Source organism: Nicotiana tabacum, chromosome 3 (genome assembly GCF_000715075.1).
Source record: "Nicotiana tabacum cultivar K326 chromosome 3, ASM71507v2, whole genome shotgun sequence".
Taxonomy (NCBI): domain Eukaryota; kingdom Viridiplantae; phylum Streptophyta; class Magnoliopsida; order Solanales; family Solanaceae; genus Nicotiana; species Nicotiana tabacum.
Genome location: NC_134082.1, coordinates 208,677,780 through 208,697,317, shown reverse-complemented (window position 1 = coordinate 208,697,317; position 19,538 = coordinate 208,677,780). Strand labels below are relative to the sequence as shown.

The following is a 19,538-nucleotide window of genomic DNA, read 5'->3' as shown; positions in this document are numbered from 1 at the left end:
TAGTATTTGCCTTATTGGTCGTAATCGCGTTGTTGGGAATTGAAAAGTTTATAGGAAAACCAAACGCGTAAGGAGAATATTAATTATAATATGTTTTATTTTATTTTATTATTCTTCTGGAAATATGTTTGGTTTTTTATTGATGTTTCGAGGAACCTGAGGGAAAATGTTTGGTGTTTGGTTCGGTCCGGTTCAGTGAATCGGTTTACGAGGACAATATACGAGGAATTTAAACAAGAGTTTGTGTATGGACGGTGAAGATATTAGTAATTGATAATCAATTAAAGATTGCAACTACGGGAGCGTAATTTTTTATTTTTTTTACATTATCCGTGTATCTAACTTAAATCTTTTAAATAAAAGAAATTATGTTTGGTGCGTAGGTAATATAAAAAACTTTTATAATATTATTTTGACTTCTAGTAATATGTAACTCGACATATCATGTTTAACATTTACATGGAAAATAGAATAGCGATCTGCTACGACCGATTCTAATAGATCGATAGTGTAAAAATATACGACCGATTTTAGCAGATTGATAGTGTAAAAATAATTTATGTTAAGAGCATATTTTTATAAATATATTTTAAATATTTTAAATTGCTAATTATTGTGACTTATAGTACTTTTTACGTAGTTTCTATGAAAGACTGTAAAAGAAATCGAGACAATTTTGTGGAAATTTTCTGTGTAGTCATTCTGTACAGAGACAATCTATATATAAGATTATTCTATGAAAGAATAAAAGAATCAAAATAACCACCTATACATGTGTCTAAATCCTATTTGCTAGCTAATAACAAAATATAACTGAAGAATATTCTTTTGCTATGTACATATCCCATGTGACAGATTTTGAAGTTTGGGATCTAGTGTTGTGTAGTTGTAGAATAAGCTATTGTGTTCTTCACATGAATGGTTATTATTTAATCTATCATGTTTTTGCACATCCGTTGAGATGAGGACACGTGGAGAGATCAAAAGAGAGAAGTCCAAATGTGTTATTGACCTAGAAGTATCCGAAATGTTATCTTTTGTCTGAAAACCTAGAAGTTTCCTTTCTTCTTCTTCTTTATGAGAGAGACCAGAACCAGCTACCATAGCTGCCATTGTCTGAAAACCTAGAAGTTTCCTTTCTTCTTCTTCTTCTTCTTTATGAGAGAGACCAGAACCAGCTACCATAGCTGCCATTAGCGATGTCATCTCAACATCCCCCCTCAAGGTGGAGGGTAGAGAAATTACCCCAGCTTACCAATAGCAGATCTATGTGAAGGACCTGAGAGAGATTTGGTGAATAGATCGGCGAGTTGAGACGAGGATGGAACAAAGGAAAGGGAAATCAGTCCAGAAAGGAACTGTTGCCGAACAAAGTGGCAATCGAGTTCCACATGCTTCGTTTTTTCATGGAAGACAGGGTTTCGAGCAATGTTGATAGCTGTTTTGCTATCAGAGAGGACCGGCACCAGCAAAGATGGTGATACAGAGATATCGGAGAGAAGACGCGTGAGCCAAGTGAGCTCAGCAACAACTCTACGCATGGAGCGATACTCTGCTTCAGCTGATGATAAAGAGACAGAGGCTTGTTTCTTCGATTTCCAAGAAATTGGAGATCCCCCAAGAGTGATGTAGAAGCCGCTTACAGATCTTCGACTATCTGGACAAGAAGCCCAGTCAGCGTCACAAAACGCTAACAAAGAGAGTGAGGGATCGGAATTTAGAAGAATCCCTTGTCCTGGGCTTGATTTCAAGCATCTCAATACTCGAAGGGCAGCTCTGAAGTGAGAAGACCTGGGCTGCTGCATATACTAACTTAATTTCAAGACTGTGAAGGATAAGTCGGGCCTTGTGTGGGTTAGATAGTTCAGCTTCCCCACAAGGTGTCGATAAATGGTGGGATCACTTAGCAAAGGCCTTTCTTCAGCACTCAATTTGACAGAAGGTTCCAGAGGTGAAGAAACACAAGGGAGAGCAGAGACACCAAACTCCTTCAATAAATCCAAGGTGAATTTTCTTTGACACATAATTATGCCCTGTTTTTCTCGAAGTATTTCCATGCCTAGAAAGTAATGTAAGTTTCCCAAGTCCTTGACTTTGAATTCAGTGTTGAGAAAGGACTTAAGATTAGTAATCTCTTCTGCATCATCTCCACTAATGAGTATGTCGTCAACATAAACAGCTACAACTAAGATTAGGCTATTCCTCCTTTTAAAAAATAGGGAGTAATCATTTAGAGATGAGGAGTAGCCTTTATAACTTAAGGCACCTGCAAGACAGGCATACCACTGTCGTGATGCCTGTTTTAACCCATACAATGATTTCTTCAGTAGACACACATGGTTGACAGTAGGTGGAGATAATCCTGCTGGAAACTTCATAAAAACCTCTTCTTGCAAAGTACCATGTAGGAATGCATTATTGACGTCCATTTGATGAATAAGCCAGTCTTTCTTGACTGCAATGGCTAATAAGCATCGTATCGTGGTCATTTTTACCATAGGGGAGAATGTCTCAGTGTAGTCTATGCCTTCTCGTTGGATGTCCCCCCTGACTACTAGTCGTGCTTTAAGCCTTTCAACAGACCCATTTGAATTATGTTTGACATTGTATACCCATTTACAAGGTAAAGCTTTCTTTCCCTTTGGTAAGATAACTACATCCCAAGTGTGATTAGCTTTCAAAGCATCAATCTCTGATTGCATTGCTTGCTGCCACCCAGGATGCTTAGAGGCTTCAGAAAAGCTACTAGGTTCTGAGATAGCTAATATAGACTGCATTACATGCTAATTATGACTAGAGAGGGCTCCAAAAGAAAAAATATTAGGCTGGGAAGGGTGAACAAAACATGAGGTGGTCAGGTCTGTGAGGTAGATGTTGTTACAAATGAAATCCTCTAGATGACTAGGCCATGTAGTGACTCTGGTGGATTTTCTCACTGCTGGTGTAGGTGTGGGATGCTCCTCATAGCTAATAGAATCAAAGGGATAGGAAGACTGAGGAGATTGAAGAGTAGTGTTGATTGGTGAGTGAGTTCTAGAAGGACTGGGTGCTTGAGAAATGTTAGGTTCAGGTAAAGAAGAGTTTGGGGAAGGTTTAGGTAAGGTTGTTTCTACTGGTGTGGGAGTAAGGAAGATAAGATCTGGAGACAAGGTGTTTGAGGCAAAAGGGTATTTGGTTTCATGAAAGTGAACATCCCTGGATACAACAACTCTCTTTGTGTCTAATTCTAGCACTTTATATCCCTTTTGACCCATAGGATATCCCAAGAAAACACATGCCTTAGCCCTAGGCTCAAGTTTGTTCCTTCCACCAGATAGGGTAGATGCAAAACAAAGACATCCAAAATTCCTAAGCATTTCATAAGAAGGTGATTGGTTAAACAATACAGAAAAAGGTGTCTTGCCATGAAGTACCTTAGAGGGCAGCCTGTTGATCAAATATGTGGCTGTCAACAAGCATTCTCCCCAGTATGGTATAGGCACCTTGGATTGAAACAACAAAGCCCTTGCCATTTCTAGAAGGTGCTTATGCTTCCTTTCAACAATCCCATTCTGTTGAGGTGTGGCTACACAAGATGTTTGATGCAAAATCCCTTGAGAACTAAGGAAGGCAGCCTGTTGAGAGCCTTTACCTAGTTCAAATGCATTGTCTGTCCTTAGTTTCTGGACCTTCATCCTAAATTGCCTTTCAACCATAATGAGAAAATCCTTCAAAACTGAAAAAGCATTAGACTTTGTGCTTAATAAAAAGGTCCAAGTTCCTCTGCTAAAGTCATCCACAATAGTCAAGAAGTACTTAAAGCCATTGTAAGTGGATTCCTTATAGGGTCCCCATGTATCAACATGAATTAATTCAAATGCTCTTTTGGAAGTAATTTGACTCAAAGGAAAAGGAATCCTAGTTTGCCTAGCTTGGGGACAAATATCACAGAAACATTCAGAATTAGGAAAACTTGAAATAAAACTGAGATGTTTCATTGATGAAAAAGGCAAATGCCCCAATCTAATGTGCCAAAGGTTTACATCAGAAGCTGCATTTGCAGAAAAAGGAAAAACAACTGAAACTGGACTAAGAACACTTTGATTTGAAGATAAAAAACTTTTCTCCTTTGAGCTAAACCTATCAATACTAGGTTGCAACAGATACAATCCTTCCTTTTCTTCACCAAAAACTTGAGCCCTCTTCACTAAAGGGGCCTGCAAGAGACACATATTATGAGTAAATAAGACTAAGTAGTGAAATTGAACACAAAACCTATTGACTGATAATAGATTATATTTGAAACTGGGAACATGAAGAACATTTTCTAAAATGAATTCAGCAGAGATAGGAATTTTTCCAGTATGTGTGACTGTCACCTTAAAAGAATTAGGCAGATTTATATGTACAGGAACTGGAAGGGGTTTTAAAGAAATGAAAGCATTTGAATTAAAACACATATGTTCTGAAGCTCCTGAATCAATTATCCAAGTGTTAGTGTTAAAAACTGCAAAACAACTTCCAGTGTATTTCATAATAGTACTAGCTACTGCATTTGTGTTGATTTCTGAATTGAAACTCCCTGCATCTGGAACTTTTACTTGCTTTATTATCTGGACTAATTGTGAAAATTGATCATTGGAAAGGTGCTAATTTAGAACTTCAGAATAGTTGCTTGCATCCTCTCCTTGATCCCCTGTTACAGCTCCATTGCTTCTGAATTGAACTTGAGAACCTCTAGGATTGGTGAATTCAAAATCTTCAGGAAAACCAATGATTCTATAGCAATCTCCCACTGAATGTCCTATTTTCTTGCAATGGGTGCAAGATAAGTTAGGATTGAACTTGTGCTTCTTTCCTTTTGCAACAAATTTTCTTTGTGGAGTGTTCACATTTTTTTGCATATTACTTCCTGATCTTTGGAATTGCATGTTGTTCCCTGATTTCTGAGATTGCTGCTGAAATTGCCCAGTGTTTCTTTGGCCTTGTTTGTTGTTCCTTTGCACAAAATTTCCTTATGCTGCAAGGTTAGCTTGAGTGCCCACCATAAAGGATGAAGAATCAGCAAAGAGAAGGGGATTCATATAGATATCTCTCTGACTCTCATCCTGCAATACCAGAGAATAAGCAAGATCTAAGCTAGGTAAAGGGTTCATCATCAAAATGTTTCCCCTTGCCTGTCCATAGACATCATTTAGACCCATAAGAAATTGTATAAGTCTTTCATCTTCTGGGGATTTTTCCAGTTTCTGTTTTCCAGAACACACACAAGCACAAACACACTTAACATCACAGATTAAAGAGTCTAATTCATCCCATAGACGTTTGAGCTTTGTTAAGTACCCTGCTATATCACTTATTCCTTGTACTAAACTGGATAGTTCTTTGCGCAGGTGATACAACTTAGCTCCATTTGACCTTCCAAATCTGTGCTCAAGACTGGTCCAAAGCTCTTTAGCAGATTTGGAATATATGACACTATCTCCAATGTCTTTGGATAGTGAGTTTAGTAACCAGGAACTCACCATGTCATTGCATCTTGTCCATGGTTGATACTCATTGGAAGTGATAGCAGGAGCAGGGCATGTTCCATTAATGAACCCCAACTTGTTCTTTGCTGAAAGAGCAATCAGAACTGATCTCCTCCAGCCTTGAAAGCCTCTTCCATCAAATAATGCATTCACAAGACTCATACCTGGTTCATCTGATGAGTGGAGAAAGTATGGGTTATTTGGATCAAAATTGACTGCATTAGCAGAGGAAGACTGAGCAACAATGGTGTCTGTTGTTCCAGTCATGGTGAAGGGTTATGACGCGGAAAAGTGAGGAGAAAGAAGTTGATTTTTCCCAAAAAGAGCTACTGCTCTGATACCATGAAAGACTGTAAAAGAAATCGAGACAATTTTGTGGAAATTTTCTGTGTATTCATTCTGTACAGAGACAATCTATATATAAGATTATTCTACGAAAGAATAAAAGAATCAAAATAACCATCTATACATGTGTCTAAATCATATTTTCTAGCTAATAACAAAATATAACGAAGAATATTCTTTTGCTATGTACATATCCCATGTGACAGATTTTGAAGTTTGGGATCTAGTGTTGTGTAGTTGTAGAATAAGCTATGGTGTTCTTCATCTGAATGGTTATTATTTAATCTATCATGTTTTTGCACATCCGTTGAGATGAGGACACGTGGAGAGATCAAAAGAGAGAAGTCCAAATGTGTTATTGACCTAGAAGTATCCGAAATGTTATCTTTTGTCTGAAAACCTAGAAGTTTCCTTTCTTCTTCTTCTTTATGAGAGAGACCAGAACCAGCTACCATAGCTGCCATTAGCGATGTCATCTCAACATTCTAAATATGTAAATTTATTTTTAACAAATTTAAATCGAAAATTAATCAATCGACCTACGCATCCCGGAACAGGTCACATAAAATAAAACGAAGGGAGTAAACACGTGACTTTCCAAATCAAGCTTAATATGTAGCTGAGGAAATAGAATAATGACTTGCTATAACCGGTTCAATTAGACTGATAATGTACAAGTTATTTACGCTTAAAGCATATACTATTACTTAAAACTCTAGACATAATACCAACAATTGCAGGACTTGCTAACATTTAGGGATCGTTTGGTATGATAGATGTCTTATCCCCCCCCCCCAAAAAAAAAAAAAATCTTCCCCAAGCCTCCCGTCCGTCATCAGCTTCCTCCTCCTCCACCGTCTACCTCTTCTTCGAGCCCCCTTCCCATCGGCTTACTCCTGTAAAGCTCCAATCCCTCCTCCTTGTTTACTTTAAAAACATGAGCAATAGCTAATAACAAGAATTCAACAAATACAATCTATTTTAAAGAGAAAACACTTAGAAATAAAAAAAAATCACACCATTGAAGTATGTCTCTGCACTTCTAAAAACTTTAATTAGGAGTAATATTTTTTTTTACATAGAATGAGAATTCAACTCAAACTCACAAAATAAAAGAAAAAACCCACATAACATAAAACCTGACATAATTAGATCCATCAAAACACTTTTAAATGAAGAAATTACAAGTCTTTATTATAACTCAAGAACATCAAACTGCATAATATTTGTTTAAACTCAAAGATGAAATCCAGAAATGGCGTGGCTTGAAGATCTTAGCTTCTGGGTTTAACTCAAACTGCTCTATTTTGTATGCAGAAGGTAAGGGCTTCCATGGCTGCTACCAACAACTGGGTTTTGAGAAGAAAAAAAAGAGAGAAAAGAGACGGGCTTCAATGGTGAAGGTATGGTGGTTCTTGGCAGGTGGGTGTTGGTTAGGATGGTGGAGAAATTGTGGAGAAACGACGGTGGAAGGTGGGTGTTGGATTTGGCGGAGGATAGCCAGTGAATTAGTTTAGGAAAATGGAAAAAAATAAAATAAAGAAAGAAAATAATTTTTTTACTGTTCACGCGCCTTATTTTATTGGTAAAACACGCACTAACCATGTCGACAAAAAAGGTGTGTATTAGACACACTTTGAAAAGGTTGGGTGCGTAAAAAGTTGTCCGTGCTCAGAAGGTGTGTCACAGGGATTTGATCCTAAGTTCCGGGGGCAAACTATGTATTTTGCCTAACAAGAAATTTCCATTGTTTATGTGGGATTTGAAGGAGCGTTACTCCATGCGGGTAACTCAAAATATGTGGGTGTTTCTAAGTTATGTCTGACGAGCTCCCCTACTAAAATAAGCTTAACATACAGATATCATTTAATTTGTTAGGAACAAAATTGGTCCTATGTTATCTATCTAATTAGCTTTGTGAGTGCCCAATCCTTACATTGTAAAACTACAATAAGATTTAACATTTATCATTTAATTTATAGGTAACAAATTTGTATAGGACTAAGAAAGGTCAATGTAAAAGATTAAAAAATCTAATGATTCTCCCAAATAGGGTAAGTTAATTTTCAGATATTAGTTCCTATAACATTATATCTTAAAATAAATCTTAATCTTTCAAAAATAGTACTCCTTAAGAATATAACTCGCTTTTGTTTCGTCTTCACACTTTGTATGATTTTCTTATCAAAAAATTGTGGTGGCAAAAGTTCATATTATTGGATTTTTCTTGTGACAATCGAGTGAACTAAAAAACATCAAACAAACAAATATAAATCGTTACCACCTAAGATTGATACCTCGATGAGAAACTATTGCCCTAGTGTTAGTGGACCTTCAATTATTTGGTTAAATATATATGGGTTATTATCACTTTTAGCCCGCACCAAGTAGTCAAAAAAGTGTATAAAACTTGTATAATTTTCGTATATAACATACAAAATGTATATATATACAAAAAGTATACATATTTTATATACTTTTTTGCTATTATTTTTACAATGGTTATACAATATCATTTTTCCAATATATTCGGTCAACAATTATAAAGCCTCGATACCAAATAAGTCCAACTCGGCTATACGAATCTTGACTGACCATGTGATTCCATTTAAACTCATCTCAAAAGTCAAACAAATATAAACACATGTTGGGGATGCTACGTCACTAAGGAAAAAAAGTAAAGAACCAATAATATTTTGAATGAAAAAAGCCTTGTCAATAAGGCAATAAACCTCTTGTTTAAGCAAAAAGTAGAATCCAAATGTATGCTCTGTACAAAACAAGGGCCAAGAAAACCACTGTATAAAGCTTTTCACTATACTAAATTCAACTAAGTTATCACTATCTCTTACATAATCCAGGAAGCTGTAGCTGCTGGAAAGCTTGATCAGCTCACGGGGACACGGAGACTACTGCAGAGGAGGAAATGCAATATGGCTCCTTTGCGATCCCACGCAACCAGATTAAATAAACACAGCTTACAAGAAACAACTTATGGCGGAAAACCATATGTACAAGAAAATGACTGAAATGCCATTTACATGTGCCACAAGATAATACACTAACGAGAAACCACACCCGCGAATCCTTGTTCCTCAAGAGTGAAGGTTCAAGAGAATACCACCATCAAAGCATTGAACCAATTGACCAAGTAAATAGTTGGTCCGACAATCCAATGAAATACTTGAGTGTAAAACCCTGTTGGAGTCAGCAAGAGAGGAGTCCGTTGAAGTGATTAAATCCTGTAATGTGAATTTCTATAAATAGACCGTCTAGAACTTGTTCAACGTTCTGGTTTGCCAAGAAAGGTAATGCATTGACAGTTTCAGAGAGAGAGGCCATGTATCATCATGAAGAGGACAACAGAACACGATGGAACCGTTCTACTCTAGCCTGGTAATGACATGACAATCTGCCAGCTGAAACTTTTTTTAGTTTCCTTCCCCGACGGAAAAAGAAGTCCTCAGTATCAAGCACATAAGAGATCTGCAAGGATTTATCATATTAGAGGAGTGATGATCATGATGAACTACTCCTATTAAGTATTTGACAAGTACAAGAGAGTCAGGAAGAAATAATGATGTGGACAAGAAATTGAAGTTAAACACACCCAATCACCTCGTCAAGTTCACAAATCCTTTCCTTTTCTTGTCTCAGCTCTATTTCTAGTATATATTCAAGTGTGTCGTTTAAATTGTTTCTTTATATATTCTCAAGTATTCTTACATCCTTTTTAGGACGGTAAGTATATAATATAGCACAGAAAACTCGTGAAGAAGTGCATATGATAATTAGAGTAACTTTCAACTATTCATAAGCTTTAGTAGATAAAAAGTAAAAACACATCAAGTAATTTTTTCATTTAAATCACCCAGGACAAACCCAACCCACTTCATAACTTCAGGAGGATTATTGGATGTCACAATTATAGCAGTTGGTCAAAGAAGAACATTTACCTTCGATGAGTTTGAAGCCATCTTGCATTCCAGACCATTTACAAGAATAACATGTTCCATTGCCATACAAAAAGCAGTAGATTCATCATGGTTGGCATGTTTCCGCTTATTTCTGCAGATTATGGGGGGGTGGGGGTGGGGGGGTGGGGAATGATCAGACATGGAAAGCAGTGAATGACAAGTAAAATTAGCACTCAATCACAAAGCAGATTGACGAACATCCCCCCATACCCTCTACAAAAACACCTCTGTCCACTTAGTTTATTCATATATATGTACTTATACAGAACCAGAACCATACTAATTCTTACAAATGACCAGATTTACTAGAAGAATTAATGTTATTCAGTCGAAGAAGCATCCGAGCAGAAACAGATACTACAATTTGTTTCACAAATATCATCATTATACAAGTGAGAAAAGTAAGAAAATCAAATTGATTGGGACTAGAAGAGCGTATGGTTGGAATCCACAGCCCACCTCTTCCCAACGCAAAGCAATTATTATTTTGAGTCAGCTATTGGAATGCACTGGCATTTCTATACTTGATATTATAAAGTAAGGTAATTACCTATTTAGCAGAACCACAATCTGCATTCCTATGACATGCACTGTATTTATAAACCAAATATTAGACAGTTACCTAATTACCTCTTCAGCAGAACTGCAGAAGACTCCTTTTTCCCATGTTCGACCGACAGATAATCATTATGCAGATAACCTGCAAATTTGGGATCTACCGCAACTGCAACTACTTCAGACTTGTCACTTCCACCATCCATCAACTGAATGGACAGACGGGTAGGGGAAGATGTCTACAAACAAAAAAACAATTCAGTTTTTAATGCACTTCTACATCTTCAACTGGGAAAAAGAGAAAGAGAGGAAGGGGGGGGGGGGGGACCACATACATATCTACCCAGGAACTTACACATTCAAACCGGTATATACTCTCTTCGTGGAGGAGCACATGAGCATTTTCATAATAAGCTGTATCAACAAACTTCTCTGGTTTCCTTAATCTTTCATATTCATACAACTGAAGCAGCTTACCGTCCAGCTCATCACTCGAGACTGTTTGAAGCTGAAGCAAAAAAGAAAATTATACGTTCAAAGAACACCAAGTCGTAGCACACCAAATCATATTCAAATAGCTAGTACAAGGATACCTGTTTGACCAGCTTATATATCAGCTTGTCCAACGTGAATAGCACATATGACTGATTTCCAATGATTGATCGGCAATCATCCTCAAACTTTGAATTATCTGCAGATCCATCAAGCAAACCATACAGCGCACTCATGAATCTGCACAAACACATCAATTCTTCTCAAAAACAAACTGACTGAAAGGCTAGTATAATTGCGAGCGAAGAAGTGCAACCTACCTGTCATAGGGATCAGTACCAGTATCCTTTCCAGTTCTCCATTTTGACTCAGATGATGCTGAATTCAGCTTTGCTGATAATAACCTTTCATATAGAATCTAGAAAAAGAAAAAGAAGATGAAGAACACAGCATAGATCTCCACATGTCAAAATTATACAGAAGAAATATGATTTGCAAGGGGGCTTCACATTAACTGTATTGCGATACACAGTTAAATCCACTGCAAACTAGAAAATTGAACTTAAAAAGTGAATCTCCTTACCTGGTGAAGCCTAAAAAGCACATAGAATGCCTCATTTCCATAAAACACCCGCGAGTACTTCATCGCTCCCCCATATACAGGTGACGCCACATATTTTGTAAGTGGCTTCGAAGTAAGCAAAAGCCGATCAGACATTTGCAACACATTGCCATCACCTGTAACATAGTGTGCTTCGCTCGTCTCCTCAGCCTCACCTTCACTCTCAGCTTTGCCATCAAGTTCATCATGTTCCCTGTCATCTTCTTCATCATGCTCTTCTCGAGAGCAGTCATCAGCAGCAGACTCACTGCAAGAAACATCTTCTCTGGCCTCAGAAACATTTTCACTATCTTCATCATCAGCATCTGCATCGTTTTGACCAGCAGCATCCCGACAATCCATCTCTTCAGCAGCTCTGGATTGATATTGCACACTTCCATCACGTGAGGCACCATCTTGAGACCCAACAAAGTTATCCTCAAATTCACCATTCGGTGATAACTCACCCTCTTCTTTCTCATTTTTGCAGGGATCAACTGAATCGTCATTGTACCCATTACTTCTAGAGCCTTCTGCAAACCCTCCATTGCCCAGTGGAGTCGATCTTGAAGTATCAGTCTATCACACAAAGAGAAATCATGCCTTAATAATGAGTAGTCAAGATCATTAGCACCAACCAAAATTGACATAAGTTCAGAGTCCCATACCTCTGATGCTGGCACACTATCAATGTTAGACTTGGATACTTGACCATGCTCTGAAGCACCAGTACCCCGTCTTGCACCACGCCCTGGATAAAAAGAACATCAGCTATTCTAAGTTTTGGCCAAAAACGAAACAATTCAATCGAATGGAATAGGTTTAGAATTCTTTAAGTACATATACCTGAAGTTAATTCCACTTTGTCATGAACACCATCTGCTCCCATAGCAGCAGCTGCATCAGAATTAGTTAGGTCTTCACCAATCACTGCCAAACCATCTTCTTTGAGAAGAGCATCTGCATTTGCAAAGCTCGTCCTAGAAGAGTTTACTCGTAGGGGGGAAGCATTGGCATCTCTGTTGCTGATAAGTTTTGATTGCTTAGCATCTGAACTAGGACTTCTATCACCTTCACCAACGCTAGTTCCATTGCTTTTTGGACCATGCTGCTTTGATAAGACATCATTGTTCTCAGTGGCCTCTGAGTCATAAGGGCGACAAGGTACGCCCAAAATTGGCTCAAGAAAGTTGGTCCATAACCTCAGTACTTTATTTAATTGCTCTTCGGAGGAGCAAATCTCTTCACATGAATACTTGATAAGTTTGTACAAGTCGTCATGAAGCTCAGAGTCAGCATAATCAAATTCAAGATTCGGGGTTAAAGGATGTCTACTTCCAGCAGAAATAGAAACAATCATGTCGTCTTCTTTCTGCTTTTTCTCCTTAATTTCTTTGATCTCCGCCACTAAGGCTGTTCATCAGAATCATGAAAGATACCGCATCACATCAGAACCATGAAAGTTAAAAACAAGAACCACAGGAACTGCTCAATGGAAGATAGATTCACCAGCTATCCATGAAATATGTATAATGTAATTTCCCTCTGCTAATCCCTTAGTGAAATCCTAAGACATGTATGCAGAAATGGAACCAAAAATCCAAAGAACTATGTATTAAGCATGAGCCTAGAAGTAGCTATCTTGGAAAACAAAAGCAGTAATTTTTTTTATAACTGAGAAATCCCCGAGCTCCAGTGGAAGAAAGGCAGAAAGTTATATACATGAAAAAACTGCAAATAGAAAGGCTAGCATGTATGAAGTGAGTAAAAATAAGATGACCAAAGCATGAAACATAATTTGAAAAGGAGAGAAAAATCACCCTACATTTCATTAACTACAATGACAAGATTACAGGGAAAGGTATCAATTTTATCAAATCGATGTTGGTAGCGATGAAAACTAAAGTAATGTCAAGAAGAGGAAGATTTGCAACGTCATAAGAGCACATATCAAGCTATGTAATAATCGACTGAAATACCATCTTTCAGCTCCATAAGACTGACTTACACACAGTAACAGAGAATAGAAACAGAGAGAATAAAAGCCACAGTCAAAAGCGAGATCACATACAAAATAAATGCTAGACTTACATTTTGAGCTAAGATTCTTTGAATCTTGTTGCTTGAAATAGAAGCTTCGATGGTCAAGTGACTTATAATGGTTCTTAGCATAGATTTCAGCCCAAACTTTGTTAAAATCTGTGCGACACTTGGTCCACTCCTCCTGTTTCTGCTTCAAGCGGGTCAGTATAACAGGCAGCGCAAGAGATGGGCTTTTACGCAGAATATCCATAACATCCAGACCATGATCACCATAGAGTCTTTCAATGCATCTTAAGTTTAAGACTACAAAATGTAGAACTTCATTAATCAGCAAGCTATATAGTTGTGTACCTTTGTGCAAAAAACTGAAACCAAATTGTGAAAGCAGCCCGCTAATGTCTAAGTCAACATTGACAAACCTGTAAAGTGGTCCTCAATATGAATTGGACCATCCCCGCCAACTGAATTATCATTAATGGCATTCAACAACTCTTCTGCACGCTTAGCAGTTGAACTTACCGACTCCAGTAACATGTCTAGCTCAAACCTGACATATTGCAAGATTACGATCATCATTGACGAAAAGCAAGAGCAAAATCACAAAAGACAATATTTCAAGAGAATTATCACAGATGATTTGTGCTCGCTGATTCTTATATGACAAGAAAACAGTAGCTTAAAAAGGAGCTGTGAGCTCATAGACGTTAAGATACATCCAGAAAAGCAGCTTGTCTGAACTCTTTCTCAGAGATTAATCAGAATCTCTTCTATTTCTGATAATTTTCTTTTAACCTTTTTAGGGGGAGCGAGAAACAACTTAACATATGAATGGACTTACCTATCATCTTCACAACGAAACAGGCTTTCTTCATACTGATTTCTGCGCATGTGCTTGAAAGAGTAGTCCTCACTCCCAGAAGTCACAGATACCCAATGATCATTTAAAACCTGAGCTCCAAGCTCTGATCTTTGACTTGCGGTAGGTATCGGATACTGCACAATAAAGATATAAGCAGATCTATGTCAAGAAATAATTCACTAAAGATTGAGATTCTTCAATGTAGGATCTCGTGAGGAAAACCAATCGACACATTTCCTACATCGTCAGGAAGAAGCCGATAACTGGGTGTGCATCGTTCGCAGTTTGACAGGTCAAGTTCTTGGATGGATTTTCCCCAGTATTTCTCCTTATATCGGTCCTTTTCTTTTGCTCCATCAGTTTCACGCTTCTGCTCTTTGTCTTTCTCATCTTCCTTTACTGACCTGGAAGTATGCCCTTCAGCCCACTTACCCTTGCTCACAACACCAGCAAGAAATCCATCTGAAAAGCAGGAACCAGTCAGAATGGAATCACATATATGTGACACAAAATTTTACCAACATGAAATATCAAGACTTACCAACTCGTTCACAACGCTCTAGAAATTCATTGAAACCCTCCATAAGATCAGGATATTTTCCAAGTAGATCAGCAACCTGCAATGATCATGCCTTCAAATCTATGATGCTTAAACAACAACCACACCAACTTGTACATTATTTCATAGACTGTAGCACCACAAAATCCTGTAAGACCAGGATTCAGTTAATTTTCCACCTCAAAGAAGAGGGGACCCCTTTTCCTCCCTTCTGTTGATCCAAAAAGAGAGATTAGCATAAAATGGCTCTATCCCAGGCGGGATACCATCAGAACCATATATTTTGCCGCATCAGCAGAGCAAACAATACTGCCTACAGACAGACCCAATGGAACCCAAGCAAACTATAGATAGCAGAAATTATAAACAAAAGTTACTGGCACATAGGAGCAAAAAGGATAGATTAAATGCAAGATACACGTACCAAACGTAGTAACTCCTTCCTGTTAATTATTTCTGTGCTATAAATGGAGAGGCAGTGTAAGAATGCCTGATAATCAGCTGGACTTCGCAGTCTTTCCTTTACCTTTTCACAGAAAGTGAACTCTTGGCTATACATATCTGGCAAGATCAAGCAAATCATATTAAAAGGTTATAATCAAACTCAGAAATCTTATGCTAGTAACAAATGCATGCATCAAGAACACCAAAAACGAAACACAACAAAGTGAAACCGCCTGAAAAGAAACCATGACATAATAGCAAATATTACAGAAGAACGGTACTGATACTCATCCTTTAGGTTTCAGCATATGACTGGAAGTTAAACAAGTGCTTGTAATTCACCATGAATTAACACATAACTTTGACATAGCTAATGGAGGAAGATTCGAATGCAGCACATCAAAATATAAATATTCAGACAACGCTAATCATGCACTCACTTTTCAGGGCATCTTTATCTTCATGAGATCCTCCAAATTCTTCAACCTTCCGAGCAGATTTCTTTTTATCAGTATGACGCTGCATGTTTAGATCTCTATTGTTCTCATTATCAGGTTCTTTATAATCCAGATCATGAGTTCTTCTGTCCCTGTTCTCTTTTTCAGCACGTCTCTTATGTTCTTTATGCAACTTCACCATTGTTTTATCATCGTCCATATCAGGCCGCTCAATGCTTAGGTCTCTTTCTGCATGAGGACCAATAATCCTATCCCGCCGGAAACGCTGCAGAGACAACAGAGTGAAGGAGGTGAGTATAGCTGCGGGACAACGATCAATAATAGACAAGAATAAAGCACCCAGAAAAGAAAAGGCAAAATAAGTAATAAAGAAAGAACCAAAAAACCTTGTCCATGTGCGGTTGCCTAAGCATGGGAATAGCTGAGCTCCTCTCATCATAATGATGGAAAGGAGACCTGTCAAATGAAGTTTGTGCTGCTGATGCAGTAGCTGAAGTATCTGGCAAGAATCTAGTGAATTCATCTAGCAAATCTGGATGGTCCACGAAAAGTATGGCAACCTACACGTATATGAAGAATATAACAAACTAAAACATGAAGTTCGTCTATAATATCCATGTAGACAATTAAAAAATGCTTTATCACCTCATGGTACACCTCGCTGATGCCCTTGTGCTCCTTCCTGTACATGTTCAAAATGTCTAAGAAGGACTTGTACACATGATCATCATTTTGGAAACGTTTCTGCGGAAAATGATAATCCAGTAAGTTAGGACTAAAGTTTGTTAAAGAAGAAAAAGGGCAGACCTTTATCGTTAAAATCAGAAGGTAACTGAATGTAACCTTTATTTTGTTCACAAAGCTGATAGCTTCTTCAAACTCAACCGTTCTCTTTGGAGGAGCCTCATCTTCTTCATTAAGGGTTATTTCATAACCCTTGGGCAAGAAAGTGTTGAACCCAAGGATCAATCTAGGATGCCCTTTAAACAAGTCTTTCACTCTTGCTATGACACCCGCAGTATCAATTCTGTGAGGAATATCACAGACTTATGCAATAAATCCCACATAAATAACCAAATTTGAATAAAAACAAGGATGAGACTTGGCAAAGTAGCAAACCTTTGAGCCTTAAAGTCTTTCATAACATCAAGGAACAAGTCGTACTTATCCTTTTGATCTTGAAACATCTCCTTGACCTCCTTCAAATAAGACAACGCATCATTAGTTGTCAACTTTTGGGTGCTAGCACTAGCACCTGCTTCACCTCCGCCTGTGTTGTTGCCACCTCCTCCTCCGCCCAAACCACTTCCAGGAACTTGTGATTGACCATAGCTTCATCCCCGAAAGAGAAAAAGGAAAAACATTACACATCAGAACCACAGCCAAAAGTTGCCACTCAAATTTATTGCTGTTGTCCTCCCCCAAACCATATACTCCTTAATAGGGTTAACTTACACTCTCATCCACCTTATACCAATGCTAAGTTTGGGCTAAAATTAAAAGCTTTTGATAGTTCATTCAGAATTGACAAAACCCTTAATACCATATAACCAAATAAACAGTCGTTCTGTTGCTAAAGTTCTTGCCTTTACCCTAAAATCAATTAACAGAAACAGACAAACAAAAAGCAAACTAGACCCAGCCAAACAAAAGCAGCACGAGTAAAGATCGAATCTTTATCTTTAGTTCTGCCTTATAACACTGAGTTGTTAGAGTAAAAATGATAGGACCTACTCTAAGTCATTAGATATGGCAAAAAATGTCATCTAACAATTTCTGATCACAAAATTATACCCACCACACACCTTATTAGCAACTAAAAATCACTGATTTACCTAAACTTACCAAGAATTCAACAAATTCAAAAAAAAAAAAAAAAAAACCTTGCATCAAAACAACTCATGTTTACATAAAATGAACAGAAGGGAAAAGAGCTTACGATTCTCCACGAGAAGAACCAAATGGCCGCTTCAATTGAGGGTTACCATATCCATCCTCTCTCAATCGCTTCATGCTGTAAAAAAATAAAACAGAAACAACAAGTTTAACAATCAAATAGAAGACCTCAACATATAAAAAATAAAACTAACATGCTCCATTTTGCTAAAAACAACTCACTTTTTGAAGTTTTCCTCAGATTTTCTGAGGAAGCAAAAATAAAACTCTCAGCAGATCTAATAACAAAAACAAAAGAGTTAATTCAATGGTTTAGATCAGATAAAAAGAATTAACAAAAAATCTCAAACAATTCTTATTTCTACCTTTTCGTTTCCCCTCTTCTGTTTCCCTCCTGAGAACTACTAACACAAGTTTGAGAAACGAAGAGGTAAAAGGGCTAAAAAAAATTGAATTAATACGAAGAAGAAAAAAATAGTGCTGTATATCTTATGTACCGTGACTCAGTTTATGTAACTCCAATTTCTGACGATGCCATATATATTGTCTCAAATTTGTTTGAGGGAAAAAGGCTATAATTTTGAAATTCTTTTGCCCTTTACGTGGGCTGCTGCGTGTTGTTGATTTCAAATACCTATATGCTTCCTATGGGCTCAATATTAATGACAGGTGTGTACATTTTTTGAAGTTTATAAATTAGCCCAAAAATTGTTATGCCTTCACCTACTATTTGATTGATACATTGTTTGTTAAATTTGGTTTGATATGTTTAATCTTGGAGTTATGTTCATGTTTATGTTCTAATTTTAGAGCTTAACCTAATAAAATGTGCGCGCGTAAATAAAGAATATGCGCGGTGCGTTTTAACTGAAATAACGACTTTTTTTGTGATAGATTATAGTAATTTGTAGAATGATAATTGTAATCTGTGAAGGTTATATAATGCACGTAAAAGGAAAAAAAATGTACTTCTTTCGACGCAATTACGCATTTAACGTCATATTAATGCAAGTCATATTTCCTTAATTAGTTTGCTAACTAAAATTGTGAATATCGTAACAAAGTATGTCCAAATTAAAGCAATGATAAAAGAATTGAAATTTATGAAATCATATTAAAATCTAATCCAATTGATCTGAACCGATTAACAATTAATTACTTATTATATATATATAACTTACCTACATCACCCAAACGATATAAATTTGTAATCGAGATATATAAGAACAATCCCATAAAATTAAAGGAGAGATCGTCATCTTTCTCTTCCCAGTAACACAACACAATCAAATGTGTTTGAGTGACCAATAGATGGATTGATTTGATTTGTTTGGTGAAATTATCATTGTAAAAATATTATTTCTACAAGTAAGGTATTTTATATTCAAAATAATATTACTTCTAAGAAACCAATCATCACTCAAAGAGCGTCACATAAAAATATTGATTGTTCTTTTTTTTTTTGCATCTTAAAAAATTTTCTCTTTATTTTGTAAATTCGAGAAGTAATAGAGCCTATCAACAAGACACTAAGACGACATACAATATTTGACTTTCGAAATTATGCCTCACAATTACTAGATTACTCTTAGGTAACATAATTAGATGACAATTATGAGATTTATTAAATTTCCACAAAATGCAATTAGTTTTTTGTTAATATTTTTGGTGAAATAATAAGTTTGTAGTCAATGCAATCCACCTTAAATGGCAAGAAATTTTATGTGATCAGATCTCCTTTTCTTCAATATTGAATACGGGTATAGTTTATGTGATCTCCGACAAAACACTAACACTAT

The 19,538-nt window shown here is 36.9% G+C and overlaps 2 protein-coding genes across 4 annotated transcripts; both read right to left on the bottom strand.

Moving 5' to 3' along the window:
• Nucleotides 1-4,994: 4,994 nt before the first annotated feature.
• On the bottom strand, nucleotides 4,995-5,777 carry LOC142178942 (uncharacterized). The gene has a single exon (XM_075248760.1). It carries the CDS (start codon nucleotides 5,775-5,777, stop codon nucleotides 4,995-4,997), a length of 783 nt encoding a protein of 260 aa, XP_075104861.1.
• Nucleotides 5,778-8,549: 2,772 nt separating this feature from the next.
• On the bottom strand, nucleotides 8,550-18,339 carry LOC107772857 (paired amphipathic helix protein Sin3-like 2). Of its 3 annotated transcripts, none has more exons than XR_012708140.1 (23): nucleotides 18,105-18,339; nucleotides 17,962-18,017; nucleotides 17,783-17,857; nucleotides 16,963-17,175; nucleotides 16,687-16,870; nucleotides 16,489-16,587; nucleotides 16,230-16,403; nucleotides 15,826-16,108; nucleotides 15,366-15,502; nucleotides 14,924-14,999; nucleotides 14,624-14,844; nucleotides 14,362-14,516; nucleotides 13,943-14,070; nucleotides 13,572-13,826; nucleotides 12,327-12,893; nucleotides 12,149-12,231; nucleotides 11,463-12,059; nucleotides 11,200-11,297; nucleotides 10,981-11,119; nucleotides 10,743-10,895; nucleotides 10,455-10,626; nucleotides 9,812-9,923; nucleotides 8,550-9,341 (listed from the first exon to the last, which is right to left on the bottom strand). XR_012708140.1 is itself a non-coding variant. In XM_075250507.1 (23 exons), the coding sequence occupies exons 3-23, from the start codon at nucleotides 17,854-17,856 to the stop codon at nucleotides 9,204-9,206; spliced, it is 4,050 nt and encodes a 1,349-aa protein (XP_075106608.1). In that variant the 5' UTR covers nucleotide 17,857; nucleotides 17,962-18,017; nucleotides 18,105-18,339; the 3' UTR covers nucleotides 8,550-9,203. The 3 variants fall into 3 exon arrangements, 1 of the variants encoding a protein (XP_075106608.1); XR_012708141.1 differs by having other exon boundaries at nucleotides 10,981-11,078; nucleotides 18,105-18,258; XM_075250507.1 differs by having other exon boundaries at nucleotides 10,463-10,626.
• Between the last annotated feature and the right edge of the window lie 1,199 nt (nucleotides 18,340-19,538).

Excerpts from the sequence above, each read along its gene's own strand:
- LOC142178942 (XM_075248760.1), bottom strand. The coding sequence starts at position 5,777 with ATGACTGGAACAACAGACACCATTGTTGCTCAGTCTTCCTCTGCTAAT.
- LOC107772857 (XM_075250507.1), bottom strand. The coding sequence starts at position 17,856 with ATGAAGCGATTGAGAGAGGATGGATATGGTAACCCTCAATTGAAGCGG. Across the intron at positions 11,120-11,199 it reads GGTACTGATCCCTATGACAG|ATTCATGAGTGCGCTGTATG; the intron begins GTAGGTTGCACT and ends GTGTTTGTGCAG. Across the intron at positions 9,342-9,811 it reads TGGCTTCAAACTCATCGAAG|ATCTCTTATGTGCTTGATAC; the intron begins GTAAATGTTCTT and ends AAATCCTTGCAG.